General features: G+C 47.2%; 1 protein-coding gene across 1 annotated transcript in view; it reads right to left on the bottom strand.

Moving 5' to 3' along the window:
- LOC135898611 (uncharacterized) overlaps window positions 1–13,264 on the bottom strand; it is a 32,394-nt gene extending 19,130 nt beyond the window's left edge. Inside the window, exons 1-6 of the mRNA XM_065427662.1 lie at window positions 13,215–13,264; window positions 11,840–11,872; window positions 11,414–11,443; window positions 9,554–9,736; window positions 6,702–6,720; window positions 5,621–5,718 (exon numbers count right to left, since the gene is read on the bottom strand). Of these exons, the coding sequence (XP_065283734.1) occupies window positions 5,621–5,718; window positions 6,702–6,720; window positions 9,554–9,736; window positions 11,414–11,443; window positions 11,840–11,872; window positions 13,215–13,218 (367 nt within the window). The 5' untranslated portion in view covers window positions 13,219–13,264. The remainder of the gene's footprint in view (window positions 1–5,620; window positions 5,719–6,701; window positions 6,721–9,553; window positions 9,737–11,413; window positions 11,444–11,839; window positions 11,873–13,214) is intronic.
- Between the last annotated feature and the right edge of the window lie 4,083 nt (window positions 13,265–17,347).

The following is a 17,347-nucleotide window of genomic DNA, read 5'->3' on the forward strand; positions in this document are numbered from 1 at the left end:
GGCAGCAGCAAGCGAATTGACCTCCGTGCATCTCTCGCTTCAACGAGACCGAAACGTCGAAAGCACAGCGCATACGAAACTACCGGGAGTACGCGCACTCTGCAAACACCGCAGATCGCTTTGAAGATGAGGCCTGCGCGGGCGCGCCCTTTAGCCACGTCGCAGATTGCTTTCAGGACACACGAGCGCCCGCAACGCGTCCTTACGGCATCCGTCAAAGGCGCCTTTACGGCATAGAGGTTATCACTACATTACTTAGAGGGAAATCTGGCTCTGCTACGCTGTGGTATGCATTGGAATGCCGGTATATTGTGACTTCGGATTGGCATCGTTCTCGGAGAGACAGGACACCTTGAAGACGCGCTTGGCAAGTACCGTTCCGTCTGTCACACTGATTCATTTTCTACTAAAACAGCTCGTAAAAAGCTGTTTTAGCTTAATAATTACGCAAAAACATGTTTTGTTTAACTATGAGAACTTGTTATTACGTGTACGATTATATAATACGGAAAACGTATCAGCGAGCCGCTAATGTTGGAGGATAGACGACAAGGTTCGCGCTCGTTTTGAAACAGTTTGTCGTCTGTTCTTGCTTTTCTTCGCTTGGTCGTGCATTGTAGGTGAGTAAAGACGTAATATGCGTGAATGGAAACATTTTATGAAGATTTTACTTTGAGGACGCGTTATTTGTGTAGCCAAATCCACGTTTTAGACGAAGCCTCTTACAACACCAGCCAACACGAGCCTCGCAGACACATATACCGTCATTCCCATGACGGCACGGTGCCCCCTTAAGAAACTCCCATAGACGGTGGCGCCAGATTACCCTCTAGGTGTTATAGTGAGAAACTCTATGCTTTACGGTGTCCGCCATTCGCGTGCCCAACGCCGTAGTAGACGCTCTGGTTGTCTCCACTATGCATGGAGCCGCGGGCAAGGAGGACACCGAGGCACCTCAGAAGCCACCAGAGAGGAACGCCCATCCCGCCCCCTCACCTGTGCCTCCGTGCCTCGCGCGCTGCAGGAGAGGGTACGCATCCGGGCCGCGTTCCTCGCTCGCGCACGTGAGGCAGAACCGTGTTCGGGGGCTCACCTTTGCACGCTTTCACTAGCACATACAGTATACGGCACGCGGTGACGGTTTTTGTCGCCCTATGACTTTATACGGAACCTCACGGCGACGGCAGAAATGCGCCAGGAGCGTCCATACAATTGCTCTCGCAATAAAGGTTAGTGACGTTCCAGTTCATTGAGTTTCAGAATTTCCGGATTGAATTGCGCAAAACTTGCGTTCGCTTCGTGAACGTGGGCAAAATTGATATGTTACACATGAATATATAAAAAAAAAAATTCAGTAATACGCAAGTACAGCTTTTGCAGAACCCTTGTCCCCAAAGTAACAACTGCACGTAAGATGCAAAATGACATAGAATTTGTTCGATTTGAATCATCTAATGAATGTCGTTTACACAACCGCAATATCTGTTTTTGGTGCAGAGCTATGAATTTGTAAACTTCGTGCTTCCATTTTTTTTCAAGCGCTTCAATATTTGAAATTTTTTTTCACAATATTCAAGCCCTAAATCGAAATTCCGCTTCCAACAGCCGCTAGAATTTACCTTAATCTCTCAAATGCAAAAAATTTCATTAAAATCGGTCCTGGGGTTATCCCAGAAAATCGTTTTTGCGTTTTACATGTATTTGAATAGGCCGCGTCGGAGTCGGGCCCGAGCTAAAGCTTCCTCTCAAGACCTAGGGTGTTTAGCCGTCAGACAATCGACGACCCAACATCATATGTTTTCTAATGGTATCTCGCACCATTTTCTTTATATCTGCACTATTTTTCTTTAAGCAGCTTTGCCAAAGTTAGCTGGGTCACCTCATGGACTGGCACAGCCGGCCGCACACGGCAGCACGCCGAGTCAGCCAATGGCGCCGACACTCCCCCCAAAACATTGATCATACCGTAATCTTACACACGCGTTTAATGCAACGCTGCGGCAGACGCCCGCGCTGTCACCGACTCACGAGTGCAAGGCGAGGCGTGACCGAGCCGCGTTACAGCTTTCACGATCCTGCAGTCGAAATCTGCGTTTTCCGCCGCCTGTGCATCTCGGAGGGCGACACTATCTGTTTGATTAGCGCATGCGCCTTCGCGTACGCTTCCACCATTGAGAGAGGAGGAGTTCCGCGAGATGAGAGCGATAAGCGGACAGCTCCGACAACGCGAAACTGAGGAACGAGCTAAACGTGGCGGACGCCTTGAAACTGCGATGCCAAGTGGACGTACCATCGGGTTCCGCTCAATCGTTTCTGCAGCACAACCAGCGCAACATACCACTCACGATGAAGGTTTCTGCAAGTGGGTCATCTTTTCCACTAAGCAGCTATGTGCATACGACACAGTGGCACATACACAGGTCTAAGCGGAACGGATGGTAATCGCTCGATGAAATCTATTTGATTGTTGCATTGTGAGCCGACAAACGCTGACAGTTTCCCGTCGGTCTGATGACGTCAACCATCCAGGCATGATGCTCGCAACGCCACTGCTAGCGTTCTGAGACGCCTGGTATATGCGAGGGGGGCTGTTCGCGCTGCGCGCCTGCAGCTACCTTCATGCTACGTCGAGCATATACGTCGCCGTCGCGTTGGAACGCCGCCGCAGCAGGTCGAGCGCAACGCTAATCCTTGCTATTGCTTTGAACGCCTCGTCGTTTGCGAGTAGTAACAGTAATAAGCTTTGTTTGTCAAACGAGCAGGCGACGTCTTCAGCCTAGGTGGTCGGCGTCCTCACTCCAGGACGCCGTGGACCCTGGCCGTCTGCCGCGCCCTGGCCACCCACAATGGCAATATTTTTTGGCGTCATCAACTGTATGTAGCAAACAGTGGGCCTTCATGCCACGACACCACTGCACTGATGCTTGACTCCGTGGGACATCGAGCACTGCGCATGCGTATAGTCAAAGCCGGCGTACATCTATACATTCATTCAAATGAATAAACACATGGAATAAGAAGAAATCTGGACGTAACTTCTAACACAACTCGAGGACAAACGCAGCAGTTTATGCTCTCGCCATGAACCAATTTGGAAAGTGCCGCAGGTTTAGATGTCTCGCGATTTCGATAGCCCCTGCCTGTTTTCTGTGGCCTGTCTATATGTATTACTTCTAGAGCGTATTGAATAGTGTACGCAAGACATAGTACTATTTTAGAAGTACAAAATATACGGCTCTTTTCTTACCAACTTTAGTAAGTATTGGGTCGTGCAGTCGACAAAAGCCTAGTGCTCCCATCAAGCACTACTTTATAGGGCTGCGGTTGACATGCCTTTAAGCGCGTTTCTACGCAGAACTTTAAGGCTATCTTAGGTAAGTATTTCAGGCCCTGAGAAGCATAGAGTTTCATACAATGGCTAGAGGGATCTGTGGCTCTAGTGTCCACGGGAGTCGCAAGCAGGGCAGATAAGGCAGTATCGGAATGTTGGTAGTACAAGGATTTGCCTATACAATTTGCTTCTGGCTTTAAATGGCTTGGTGACTTTGTACTGCGCTTTAAGTTCAGACACAATGTTAAAACTGTCCGACGGCTGCATTCGAACCCAGGACTTCCAGCAAAAAAGCGCGACATTGTAACCATTACGCTATGGACGCATGGACAAGCGGAACCACTGCAATTAGCAGTGATTCCGCGTACTTGCAGATGCTCATTACCATGTGCATTAGAAAATCGCTTTGAAATTTAGGCCAATTTAGGCACAGATAATTCGCAACAAAGGAAGCCACTAGAACTTGTGACGCCCCAAGCACGAAGATCAGACGAATTTAATCCGTGTATTATCCACGATTCCCATGATGGGTGAACGATCGCATCGACAAAGTTCCCTCTGGTAATTAATGTAGGAAACTCTCAAGCGTTTGCTGCGATAACAGACGCAGTGTCGCTCCAGTTGTAGTCAGCGCCACCATCGTTCGGTAACGGAATCGAGGGTGCGTGCACACCTCAATTTCGTGCAAGGTTAGGAGGCCTCCATAGATGAGCAGTGCGTTTCGCGGCAAAAAAAAAAAAGAGAATAGACAAAAGAGAAGTCGGAGCACCGAGACCCGTGGCGGTAAGTCACCCTTGCCGGAGCCAGGGCTGCCTGCGGTCACCCTCTGAGAGCACGAGCGTTGTGCGCAGGAAACACTAGATTTCCCGTCGAGCTAATGTTTTCATGCACATATGCATTGGTCTGAGCGAAAACGACAGCAAAGTTGCAGCCTAAGAGCTATACCTCATCCTCTCGGTGGGGGCTTACAAACGCAGGCGTTTTTCCGTCGTCATCAGCTCGTGCACCCCTCAATGTGCGATGCCGGCAGCACCACAGTGGTGTATATAGTTCCTGCAGGTGCCGGAACTACAAGTCATTACTAAAGACTTTTAGCTTGTACGCTATTCCGGTAAACGGGAGCGGTTTGGGCGGATTACCGGATGGTCGGGGCGTAAACGTGAGCGGTGAAGCCGCCTGGTGTTGTAGAGCTCAACCAGACAAACGCATAGCTAAAACTGCAGTAACTCACCATATCCTGCTTCGCCACTCGTGCAAATTTTTGGCAGCGGCGTAATTGTGAACACGATTACGCCACTGTCGAAAATTTACCCCAGCAGCTAAGCAGAATACAGTAATTAGCTCTGTGTTTGTGTGGTTGAGCTTTGCGCCCCCAGCTGGCGCCACTGATCGGGCCAGTCACCTTGACGCCCCCGCTAAACCGGAAAACCGCCCGCGCTTGCCCGAATACCGGACACGCTAAAGGTCCCTACTGTCTCGCTCCCGGGTCGAAGGTGCCTCTGAGCTGGAGCGGGGCGCTCTGACCGCCTCAAGCGAATGTGCTGGGTGCGGTCCATTTCGACTATAGCTGATAGTATTCGGCGCCACTAGAGTGCTCTAGAGCGCTCCAAAGACATCCAGTCGAATGTGCGCTGCCGTGAAAAGCGCTCAAGAGCGCTTGCATTCGAGGAGCAGAAGATTGCAATGCGCGCTGCTGCAGCACCTCTACCACGAGCACGCAAGCCCTGGACTTTAGTCACAAACACACTAACACATGCCAGGACCCCCCTCCCCCCCACACACATACACACACAGAGGGACACAATTTTAATGCTACAACTAATTGTTAGGTCAGGTGCCAAGCATTTGGTCAGTAGCTGACAGCTAAAGCCAAAAAGCTCCGCCTGTAGCCTCTGACTTCACGGAACGGAAAGGTGTACTCGACTAAATAAAAACAAAAACAAATTAGGAGACTAGAAAAAAAATTATTTCATGCCAGCACTTAGACATTCAAAATTTTGGATGGTGTATCGTTCCAGAGGCAACGCAAGCTTTGACGGACACCGGGAAGATGCGTTCGCGAGGAATCTGACAGTGTAGTGTTCTTCGCGTGCACTTGCAACCGCCAAAGAACATTTGTAGCACCCCACAGTGTATGTGGCCACAAGGGCTAGAAACTGGGACTACAACCACATTTCCAGCAGTGGTACCTCATAGCCGCTCCGGGACTGTGGAGAACAGAAATGCGGATCAATCGCAATAGGGCCGCAGTGTCAGTGAAACTTAGTGAACCTCGGTTCTGCAGCTCACCTGCCACGGCGAAGCCAAGCACGATAATCAGGGTGAAGAGGAACAGGAGGATGAGGACCAGCGTGGCGTACACTATGAAGCTGTACATGGCTTGATTACTGAAAGGGTTAGAAAGTATTTTGGCAAAGTAATAAAACAAGAGCACACTGCCAATCAAACGGAGCCTGAAGGTACACTTTTCTACGTAAAGGACCACGCTGGCAAATTCATGCAATCCTGACCAGTCTACAGGCGACATCCGATATTGAATAAAGCAGCTCTGATGTGTATTTACTCCTGATGGCACTTCGTCTGTACGGTTGTGCATACGAAGCTAAAGCTCTGGAATATGAAGCAATTATGAAAAATATTTGTGCTGTATGTGGGTCACACGCATCTTCAAAGGTTAAAGGTTAGACTTGTGGCGAACGAATGTGCGCGAGTCGTATGAGAAAAGCAGTGCTGAGACATTAACAAGGATGGCTTACGGGGGCGATCGACTGGAGTCATGCTGCAGGTTAGCCTCCGTGGTTCTATTTTGTAACTGCGCTCTATATTTAGCCCGCGGGACAAATTACGCGGTGTTTCCATTCTGGCAGCTGGCCTAGCAGTAAATTTTACTCAGTCTCCTGAATATGGTGGTAGGAATTTAACGGGCCTGTCTACATCTGGCGACTGAAAAAAATATTCTGCGATAGCTTCTCTGGTGGTTGGGATCTTACAATTGTACACAAGCAAGAAGTGCTGTAAGACTAACTGTTTGAGTCGACAGATTTAATTTGTGGCGGCGATCTCAAGCAAAATATTCGTTTAAGAAATCTCTGAGAGCCGCCTGGGTCTATGCGGCTGAATCCTTTTTTTATGTACTTTATTTTCAGAGTGTCGGATGTTATGAGGTGGACTTATGCATCCGAATTTCGCGTGCATAAACCTCACCATTGAGTTTAACGCCGCAATGCATACGCGCGTAGGCACACCAAAGCGTCATCCACGTTTAGCTTCGTGTTCCGAATGACAGGCGTCGAAGATTTCCGAACGTGGGGCACTAATCTAGCGCTTGCTGGTGGCATGCGAGATATGATACAAACACGCCGGTACTCACGAGGCAGTGGAGGGGCGGCCTGAAAAACGACAAAGTAAATAAGCAGCTCAGGTGGCATGGCCAAGCAAGACAACGACAGAAGTTAGCAACCTTTGAACTCTCAAATATCACGGGCGCTTAGCACTCGCTATAAGACGTGTTCGCTGTGCGTAACGAAAAATTAATTGGCATGCCGCATAAGGTGTTCCAGTCCTCAGCGTCATCAAGCCATTCCCGGATAGAAGTCGCCACCATGCAAAGTTGGATGCTGTGTGCTGTGTACCAGGAGACATAGCCCACCCAATCTGCTTTTGCACCATCTCAATACTGTAAAGGGCCGTGTTAAAGTCGGAATTGAATGCACTTCAGAGATTGTTAACCAGGGGCCTGGCTTCTGGCCGCGTCCCACGCGACATTTTATGCGAAGAGCTCACGTCGATCACGGGCACGCATACCAAGAACTTTGTGCCCACCCTTCTTACGCACATCCAAGCCATCTTCCATGCAATCTCTCTTAACGCCACCTCTAACGCCTCTTTATTAAATGCATTCAGTACCATCAATTCAATGCATTCAATGTACTTGCATCAAATGCGCATCCAAAAGAAATCAGTGCTTTTCGTATATTGGATCGCTACGGGGAAACCTGGCAATTATGTCTACGAGCGTCACAAGCATCTAGGTATGGCTGGCATAGTAATGATTTATGCTACACAGATTCGCTGACACATGGTCCTTATGATTTAGAGTGTGCTCATAGTGAGATTCTTGCACTTTCTTGCTCCGCAATGTTTATAAACATTGAGTATACGCTCATTTGATCTCTAATCTTCTTTAGCCTCGGATGGTTGAGAACGCAGGCGACGAAAAAGGAAAGGAAGACGCCTATGGAAATAATGCACCTGTGGTTGCTGCTACTGCTCAACTGCAGCATGATATAGGGACAAACACAAACGAAGTAAAAAAATATTGCTGGACAAATGATTAAGCCATTGACGTGGGCGCCAAAGTTTCTCGGAGGCAAGATGACGACAAAGTCGAGCCTCATGTATAGGTAATCATTTCGAAACGTGCTTTGTAAAGTTATCCCAGCTGACGTAAAACTCCATGTAGATACACGATTATTACGCACGACCAAAGCATGCGATGGTAGCCTTTTCTATGCGAACATTGCTATGCGATTGAATAGAAATGGACAAAGGACGCGCAGAACGAGCCACCTAATCGCAAAACATTTGGTGCTTACGCCTTGTGGCCATTTTCGCAATCATTCACCGCCTTCAAGATTTAAAACAACAGCACTGCATATGTAAATCTCGGAAGCTATGTCTGAATTCGTTTGTCTCCTTTTACTGACGCCGGGCGGCGCCACCTTATCAACTCCGTGGTGAAGAATGAGGGCAAGCCGCAGCAAGAGTTAACAAGAACTAACTTCGTGGAAATTTCCACCATTCAGCCATTCATTCCAAAGAGTAGTGTGGTTGCCTAATAACTGATGCACCCGCCCATATAACTTCTTTCATATCTGACAGCCTTTCCTATTTTGCAAATGTTCAGCAATTTCAAGTCGCCTGAATGCGCCATCCCAATGCTCATTAACCTTCTTCACATTCAGGCAATGAAACATTCGAATTTATGAAACTTCATTTATTATATCATTCAGAATTAAAAAAGACGTATTACTTCAAAGTTAGAGCATGCATTTCTGTCTGATCATGTAATCTACCCTAATAAACAACATCCTTTATCTTGAATGGTCAAATATTTGAATTGTAGTATAGTTTGATTCTTCGCGTACAAATAATTCTAAACCAAACAGCTTTGCTTTGCTGGAACACAATAACTTGAACTACAATGCATCTGTTCAGCAGATGACTCTAAGCTCGTTTTGCGTTTTTCTATTGTTTATCGAGCCTGTCTTATTACTGCAAAATGTTTTCTTTACCTTCTTCAAACTAGCTGTTTTTACGTAAACGAATTTTGGGGGGAGATGGAGGGCTGTCAGAGATTTAAAACGCGGGGCTCGATATTAAGAGAGAAACAAATACAGAAGACTTGTATTTCGGTTACCAATAAAAGTAGATGAGAGAAACTTCGCAGCGAGAAGCACAGCATCCGCTCTTACAGGTGCATCTCTATTGCGCCTCCACAAAAATTCGCGGTACGCGTCCCCTCCTGGCGAGGAAACTTTCACCACCTCCAAGACGTCGAAATAGCAGGGGAGACGCACTGCCCTTCTTCAGTCGTCGAGGGCAAAGTTCACCTCCGCACAGGTGGTGAACTTGTCTTCGTTATTCACTTAGATCAACGCGGGTAAAATTTCGCTTTCTCCGGGAAACCCATCTCGAATGTGCACTCACGATTAGGACACATACAAAGGGCAGCATGTTGTACATGTATATATATAAATATATATTTTATTAGGTTCCAGATAACTGAATTTTGTAGCCACAGAGAATTTCTCAAGCTCAGCCTTTATGCAGCAAGAAACCCGGTTTTATTACACAACTCGTTCAAATATCACACCGTCCACTTGGCGGGAACCTCTCGTAACGCATTTCTAGTTGTTGGTTTCCAAGCTGATTATCTTGCACTTCGTTCTATGTGATTACGAATAGATTATTGCGTAAACGCATTCATCGCAGGCCCGTTGTTCATCATAAAGCTTTGCCTATAAGTCCTACTTTATTTGTAAGCAACTAATTGTCTGCTAATGCTGACAATGATGGTAAATTATGCATCCTCTTTTCTCTACATGATTACGAATGAAGTGTGTCCTAACGCATTTATGACGAACCGTCTCTTGTACGGGCCACCAGTGCAGCCTAAAGTTCTTGTAGCTAAATAAAATAAAAAACATTCCGATCGCTTACCTTGAGTTTTACTGGCGCGGCTTTTCCCACTATACCCGTAGGGAACTGGCGGAGCAGGGGGTGTAGGTGGTGGAGGAGGAGGCTGAGCGAACACCTGAGGGTAGTAGTAGTAGGGCCCGTAGTTGCCCTGGTCGTCGGGCGGAACGGGCGGCGGCGAAAAGTAGTCCTCGAAGCCGGTCTCATCTGGGGCAGAGGAGGGACAAAGTGAGGGAGAATGGGCACCGTCCACTGACCGGTTCATCGACGACTGAAATCTTTGGTCGCGCGTTCACCCGGGAACGGAGTTTGCTGCTTATTATTAGGGTGCGTATATAGCGGCAATGAAAAGCGTTCACAGACGATCCAATGAATTCGCATCCCCCCGGAAGGGCACTTCAAGTGCTGCCCCATAAACCGCCATCCTCCCATAACGACGATAATAGAAAGTGTTGGGGCATTCCCTTCCTTCAGGCACTTCTTCAACTTTTGGGCGAGGCGAGGTGAGTGACGGTGCCTTCTACCGTGCTCGGCCAACACCACCTAGATAGCACAAGTCCTTTTCACTCCGATCCATGACGTCATGCTACCTGGCCCGACTGCCATAGAATCTAATCGGGACGCTCCCGACTAGGCAACAGTGATTTTGACGTCACCGCTGTCATCACGCCAGTCTTGTCAATAGAAATTTCGGGCCAGGTAGCGTGACGTCATGGATCGGAGTAAACAGGCCTTGTGCTATCTAGGTGGTGTTGGCTCGGCACTAGAGGCCCGCGATGTGCGCGTCAGCAATGTCGTCACGTGACACCCAGTGATTAAGCCCTTTGTGCTGCGGGATTTCTTAAAACATCGGTAAAATTTTCAGAGCAAAAGCTACACAATGAACAAAGGTTAGAACCACACTACGTAAGTGCAGGCTATCAAATGAACGTTTATTTCGAAGAAAAGGTTTAGGGAAACGAACAAAACAGTTGAAGCGTTCGGAGGAAACTAGCGAATCCCCGAATCTCCTCTGACGCTTCCTCCCGTGAAGAGCTCTCATGCCAGCTGACAGGCACTGCCCCACGTTTTATCAGATCACATAGTGCGAGCTTGCACGCTGGAGCGGTGATAACATAAACCACTGGCTAAAATACCGTAGTGCCATGTTCGTTGGGTGAGGCTCAACAGGAAGCAGGGTAAGGCATGCACCATCACCGGAATCTATTTAGACAGTCTGTATATAGTCTACACGTTCCTGAGAAATATATAATGTGTACGCCGGCTAATAGATATCTGACCTTAACTTACGACATTTACTTTTTGTTAAAAGCGTCTAACAGACTTCCTACACACGATACTTTATTGTCCAGTTTCACACTGTAAGTATGCTAATCGTGTTCGTGCCAGAATTATAAGTTTATTTCGGCACATGCCACCAAATAGTGTGTATTCTGCTCATCTACATGTACTACTGTGCGGCTTTTCTCGTCCCCTCATTTATTTAAGGTTTGCATAGATGTTTAGGTGGAATAAATGAAAGTAAATGGAAACGGCCCGTTAGAATCAGTATTTTGACCTAAATGTACAAACAAAAAGTCTCGTTGACCGATGCTACCATAGAGACACTACTGTATGCAAAAATATAGAAGTCAAATTATATGGTTTTCTATCCGCGACAAAAAAAGTTATAAAACAAAGTCCAATTGTCAGAAGACCGGATTTCTACACCGTGCGCTAGTGGAAGGGCACAATGTGTGAGAAAGAGAGGAAAAAAATGAGAGCTTCCCAATTACTCGGGGCAACTTAAAGTTCAGTCTAATTATCTTAGGTAGTACTTCCGTTAGCCCACGTACTTCCCAAAATACGAACACACGCGAAAGCTCATGTGAACAAAGAGCTCACCCGGCAAAGGTTTATACGGAGGATGTGGCCCTGCAAAACAAATAGAGAAAATGCATACTTGCGAGCATACGACGAATTTATTTCCACACCACAAAGTAGAGGCTTCTTGAAAGCACAAGGCTTCTTAAAAGCCCTCGACATAAATGCTGCTACGCGGCGAAATCCCACTGCATTTTTTTTAAAGGAAGGCTGCTTCAAAAAAACACAAATGATAATTTACACCTAGGGGTTAAAGTTGCATGTTCAACAATAACTTGCATTATTTTATACGCCTAATAACGGGCATCACGTAGAAGAAGCCAATATTGACCTCGCCTTTTTTGAAGCACTTAGGGCTTTTCACAACTTCTTCCAATTCAATTTGTAGCTGACCCTAGACTGAGCTGGTCGCATTTGCACTAGGACCGTTGTGAAGAAAATACTTACGAAGGGATGCTTGGTACATCTCACTCAGTTCAGCTGGAAGAAAACAAGGATGAAATGTATGAAACGCTAAACACACGAGGACATCTTACACACAGCTGCGACAACTCTGCTACTGCTCGCCTACCGGCATGAGTTTGCACTTGAAAGGAATAGAGGTTAAAAAAAAAACGTAATCTAGAATCCTGCATTACGACTTCTCCTATGTTTTTGTTACCTGAATTTATACATTAAGCTGAATAAATGAATGTTGAATCAATGAAACTTCGCCCATGTCCCACATATTACGTCATATATTTTAATGTGTGCTATAACTCTGTCTAAAAGTAGTTGTTTTTACTGCCTTCGCAGATAAGCCGTCAAAACTAAAATTTAGCCTGGGCTGTGTTCTAGCCTGCGGAATTGGTCTAAGAAACTGGTCCAACTTGCGCAACGTCTGACTCAGCATTTTCACACTTCATTACCAAAACGATAATCGTGCTTCTAAGAGTGCGGGCTGTGCAAAAAAAAAACAAAAAAAAACAGATTGATCGACTTGCTGCATTGGATTAATGCACTACTGTAGCACCAAACCTTGGGACAAGAGACCAGAAAGACACGCACTGCTAGGGCACGTGATTTTGTCTTTCAAAGCGAGCTGGGCTCCCGGCAAAGTAAAAGAAAAAAGGCATGCAGGTTTTTCCTTTTGGCTGTGGTAACACGTGCTTCGGTGAGAGCGAGCGTAAAGGCAAAACCGCGGGGAACTCCCCCATTCCAGAAGCACTGGATTTAATAGCTGATGCAAACGCTAAGTGGTCAGTGGTCGATGTGGCCACAATGCGTCTAGACTATCGGTGGGAGAAATACAGGCTTGAGCGAGGGCTGGGATTGTCGTACAGCGTAGGTAACTTAGCAAAGTACAATATACATAGGCGAAATGCTTGACTGCAAAGAATGTATTGCAACTTGAATACATTAAGCAGGCTAGGGTATTATTCTGCGTCATAGCGATTTAAAAAGTGTGCATTAAAAGCTCTCATCAGGTCGTCCATTGCCCTGGTGCCTGTAGATTTAAACGTTACGCGACGACAGAGTGAGAGAAACTAATTTTGGGTGTGACAACCGGCAAGATAATTGCCACTGTGTGGGAGAATGCATGTTAAATGATTATAGCAAGAAGCTTATTGTCAAGCTATTGGATAAGCTGCTCGCTTCAAGCGACGAACTATGCTGATCGCTTTTCTATAGGTTTGCACCATCCGTGCAAATAGCGAAGTTGCCGCAAACGATCATGCCCAAACATATCATCATAGAAGAGAGACAGTGAACGCGACAAGAACCACCGTATTCGCCTATTAGAAAGTGTTAATTTACATAAATTAAATGCCCAATCGCTCACCCATGACGCTCAGTCAGCAAGGCACGGCAGAGGCGATAGATCTTCTTCTTTTTCTTCTTCTTCCTTGAGAGCCAGAGGAGAGAGAGAGAATGAAACCTTTATTTGAAGTCGGGACTTGTCAGTCGAGGTGGGATGGTCCCTTATTCCAGGAACCCTCTGGCTTGGATCGCAAGTTAAACAAATTAACAAAACCTTGTTCAAACCTTTTAACACCGCCAGTCTTCCGCCATTATTCTTTCGGAAGAACAAGGGCCCTTCTACAGTGACATATTTTGTTGGACCACTGTAGATCATGTCTAGTGTGTATTATGACTGGCGACATAGAATCCAGTCATGCATTTGTCAACGCCAGCCGATGCTACGTAAATTTGAATTTATGAATATGCTTCAGAAATTGGCTTTGGGGTCCTTGTTGTTTTTGTTGTAATTCTCATACATTATGACTCGTGCCCACAGCAAATAAAGTTTGTAACCAACCAACCACCAAGACTGAGGTAGATAAGGCCTAACAAATTTAACGGTTAAGTTTCACTTGCAAATTTTGAGGTCGTTGCCATTGGCTTAGACGTCGTCGTCGTCGCCGTTCCGTCCACCATCACCACCACCCGCAACACCGACATAATCATGAAGATGATGATGAAGATGACGACGATAAAGTTTGCAAGCTTGTAGCTAGAGCTAGAGGTGCAGTTCGAATGCTCAAACGGGTAAGCACTGACAAATAAAATATAATCCTAGAGACCGTTTAATGGTAAAGCCGGAAGCTGGACCCAAGGTTCACACGTCGGAATCTACATAGTACGCCTTTGCTGTCTCAAGTGCCTTTCGATGCGGTTTCGATCAGTGCACTTGGAAGTAATCAGGGGAGGTCGGCGTACAATGCCAATAACGGTCGGGCGAGTCCCCCCGAAATGAACCCCAATGAAACGCATAAAGAGTATCCTTTCGTTTGGTAAATGTAAGAATTCAGAAACGTAATGCCATATATTGCTGTTGGACTCAGAGTTGCATTCGCAGAATGATACAAGATGTCATTGTAACAGTCATAGCAGTATAAAAAGATCGAACACAGAATACAGACGGGAGCACAGGTGGCAGCGGAACTACGGTCCTACGGATGGCGTAAAGCCGCCGAAGCTTGCCGTCGCAAATCTTGGGGTGGTCTGTGAGTACGAACCTCTCGGAGTTGTATGAGTTGTGTGTGAGTGTGCGAGTGGAACTCTCAGTTGTCTTTCAAGTGCGAACTGTCTCGATGATGATGACGATGACCTTGATGAGTTGGGCGCATACCCACTCACGAGGATTGACCAAAAATTGGGCAGACTAACAACGTCTTGCAGCTTCGTGCTGCACGAGTGGTGGGTGTCAATGTTTCATCCCTCTTCACGAGCTTTTCTCCAACTCGCGTACTTCCACGGAACTGATTTATAACAACTGTGAGTGTGAGGTCGTATTCTTTTGTTTGTTACTTTGTTTTCAGAGTTAAGTTGCAACTGTGTGAACAAATATTTTGTTCCCCTTATTATGCGCCGCTGGAACTCACGATCCAGCGCTAGGATCACTGCATTCTATACACGTAAAAAAAATGGCATAATCATGTGGCCCACGTGTACATTCAGTTTCGCTTATTCACAATGTAATCCTTCTGGGGATTTTACCGGGGCGCAAAAACAACACAACAACGATGCCACTTACTTCAATCTTTCAACGGACTTTCGCACCCTCTGTTGCTGCTGTTGTCTTTCATCATAAATGGCGCCCCAACTATCATGCATCGCGTTTTGAATAAGACTGGCCATTCTACGTGAAGATAACAAAGTCAATGTTCTTCACAGCCGAGTAGAGAAGCCACGAGAAAATTTATTTGATACTACGAAATTAATTAATTAATTGCAATTGCATTTTTTACTTACAGCTCTGAATGACGTTCTGTCATTGAAAATTTTGAAAAAAATTGAAAGAAGCCTAGAACTGGGCATGTTTTCAGCCAGGTACTTCTTGCCCGTTTACTTTTACCAACTGATAATGAAATACCACGTAAAACGAACAAACAATATCCCGTGACTAACCGGCCGCCCGCTTCAAAACGCCGCGCCCTCAAACAAGCTCCACAGGAGTTAGTGGGCGGTCTGTCGCCCGAAGGCCCGGACAGCGCGATGCTTTGGTGTTGCTACGAGACGTGCGCCGGCACCTCTGCTAACTGCGGTGTAGCTTGTTTGAGGGCGCTGCTTGCTTGTGCCAGCGGACCGTTCGTCACATGATATTCTATTGCGGTATGAATTATATGGTCACTCCGGGCGCATTTCTGCGTCATCGTTGCCGACGCCGTCGCCATGATGCTGCATATTGACACGTGTACTTGTCTTTATCGGGCGACACGTTTTGCCGCCTAACAAATGTTATCGCACAGCGCGGGACACGCCTGCATGTATCCGAAGTTTCTGGAAAGTTATCGACGCTTCTATCCGCTGTCTGTTGTCGCCGAACCTTGTGTTATCTGATTTCATTGCCTGACGCGAATGGTGTAGAACCTTGTAGAAGGCATGCGGGTCCCAACAATTAGGAACGTTCGATGACTGCTGTATAAAAGCCGACGCGCTTGACCCGCTGATCAGATTTTCGACGATCGCCGACCGTGTTCGCCGCTATCGTTGTGCTATAAGTGCAGCCTGTTTTGTGGGCACAGGTTCGCCCAATAAAAGTTAGTTTTGTCTTTCACAGTATCGCTACTGTGTTCTTAACGTCACCACCACGTGACAGTATAAAGTGCACGGGTGGTAGCATGATAGCCACGTGCCGTATGCTGTCTATGCAAGTGAAAGCGTGCGATGGTGTGCTGAAGATGGTGGCTCAATCTCGCGCGTGCAAGGGTGGAAAGCGGGGAGGGAACGCGCCGTCTTCCGTTGCGCGCAAGGAACTGTAGAGGGAGGGGGAGGGCGTTCAACTACGGCGGCGGCTGCGTACGGCGAGGCCGGGCGGGGGGCCCTATATTGAAAGCGGTCTGCGATGGGGACAGAGTGCCTCGACAGCTGATAGCTTTGTGTGCGCTGTGTTCTTGCCGCTTAGTTGGCACTGAAGCGAGAGGCAGCACTAAGGTCAATTCGTTCGCTGCTGCTGTCACACTTCATTCCAGCGTTCCGACAGCTCGTGTGCTTGGTCATCGCATAAAATCCATCCATCCATCCATCCATCCATCCATCCATCCATCCATCCATCCATCCATCCATCCATCCATCCATCCATCCATCCATCCATCCATCCATCCATCCATCCATCCATCCATCCATCCATCCATCCATCCATCCATCCATCCATCCATCCATCCATCCATCCATCCATCCATCCATCCATCCATCCATCCATCCATCCATCCATCCATCCATCCATCCATCCATCCATCCATCCATCCATCCATCCATCCATCCATCCATCCATCCATCCATCCATCCATCCATCCATCCATCCATCCATCCATCCATCCATCCATCCATCCATCCATCCATCCATCCATCCATCCATCCATCCATCCATCCATCCATCCATCCATCCATCCATCCATCCATCCATCCATCCATCCATCCATCCATCCATCCATCCATCCATCCATCCATCCATCCATCCATCCATCCATCCATCCATCCATCCATCCATCCATCCATCCATCCATCCATCCATCCATCCATCCATCCATCCATCCATCCATCCATCCATCCATCCATCCATCCATCCATCCATCCATCCATCCATCCATCCATCCATCCATCCATCCATCCATCCATCCATCCATCCATCCATCCATCCATCCATCCATCCATCCATCCATCCATCCATCCATCCATCCATCCATCCATCCATCCATCCATCCATCCATCCATCCATCCATCCATCCATCCATCCATCCATCCATCCATCCATCCATCCATCCATCCATCCATCCATCCATCCATCCATCCATCCATCCATCCATCCATCCATCCATCCATCCATCCATCCATCCATCCATCCATCCATCCATCCATCCATCCATCCATCCATCCATCCATCCATCCATCCATCCATCCATCCATCCATCCATCCATCCATCCATCCATCCATCCATCCATCCATCCATCCATCCATCCATCCATCCATCC

Source organism: Dermacentor albipictus, chromosome 8 (assembly GCF_038994185.2).
Source record: "Dermacentor albipictus isolate Rhodes 1998 colony chromosome 8, USDA_Dalb.pri_finalv2, whole genome shotgun sequence".
In the NCBI taxonomy this organism is placed as follows: Eukaryota; Metazoa; Arthropoda; class Arachnida; order Ixodida; family Ixodidae; genus Dermacentor; species Dermacentor albipictus.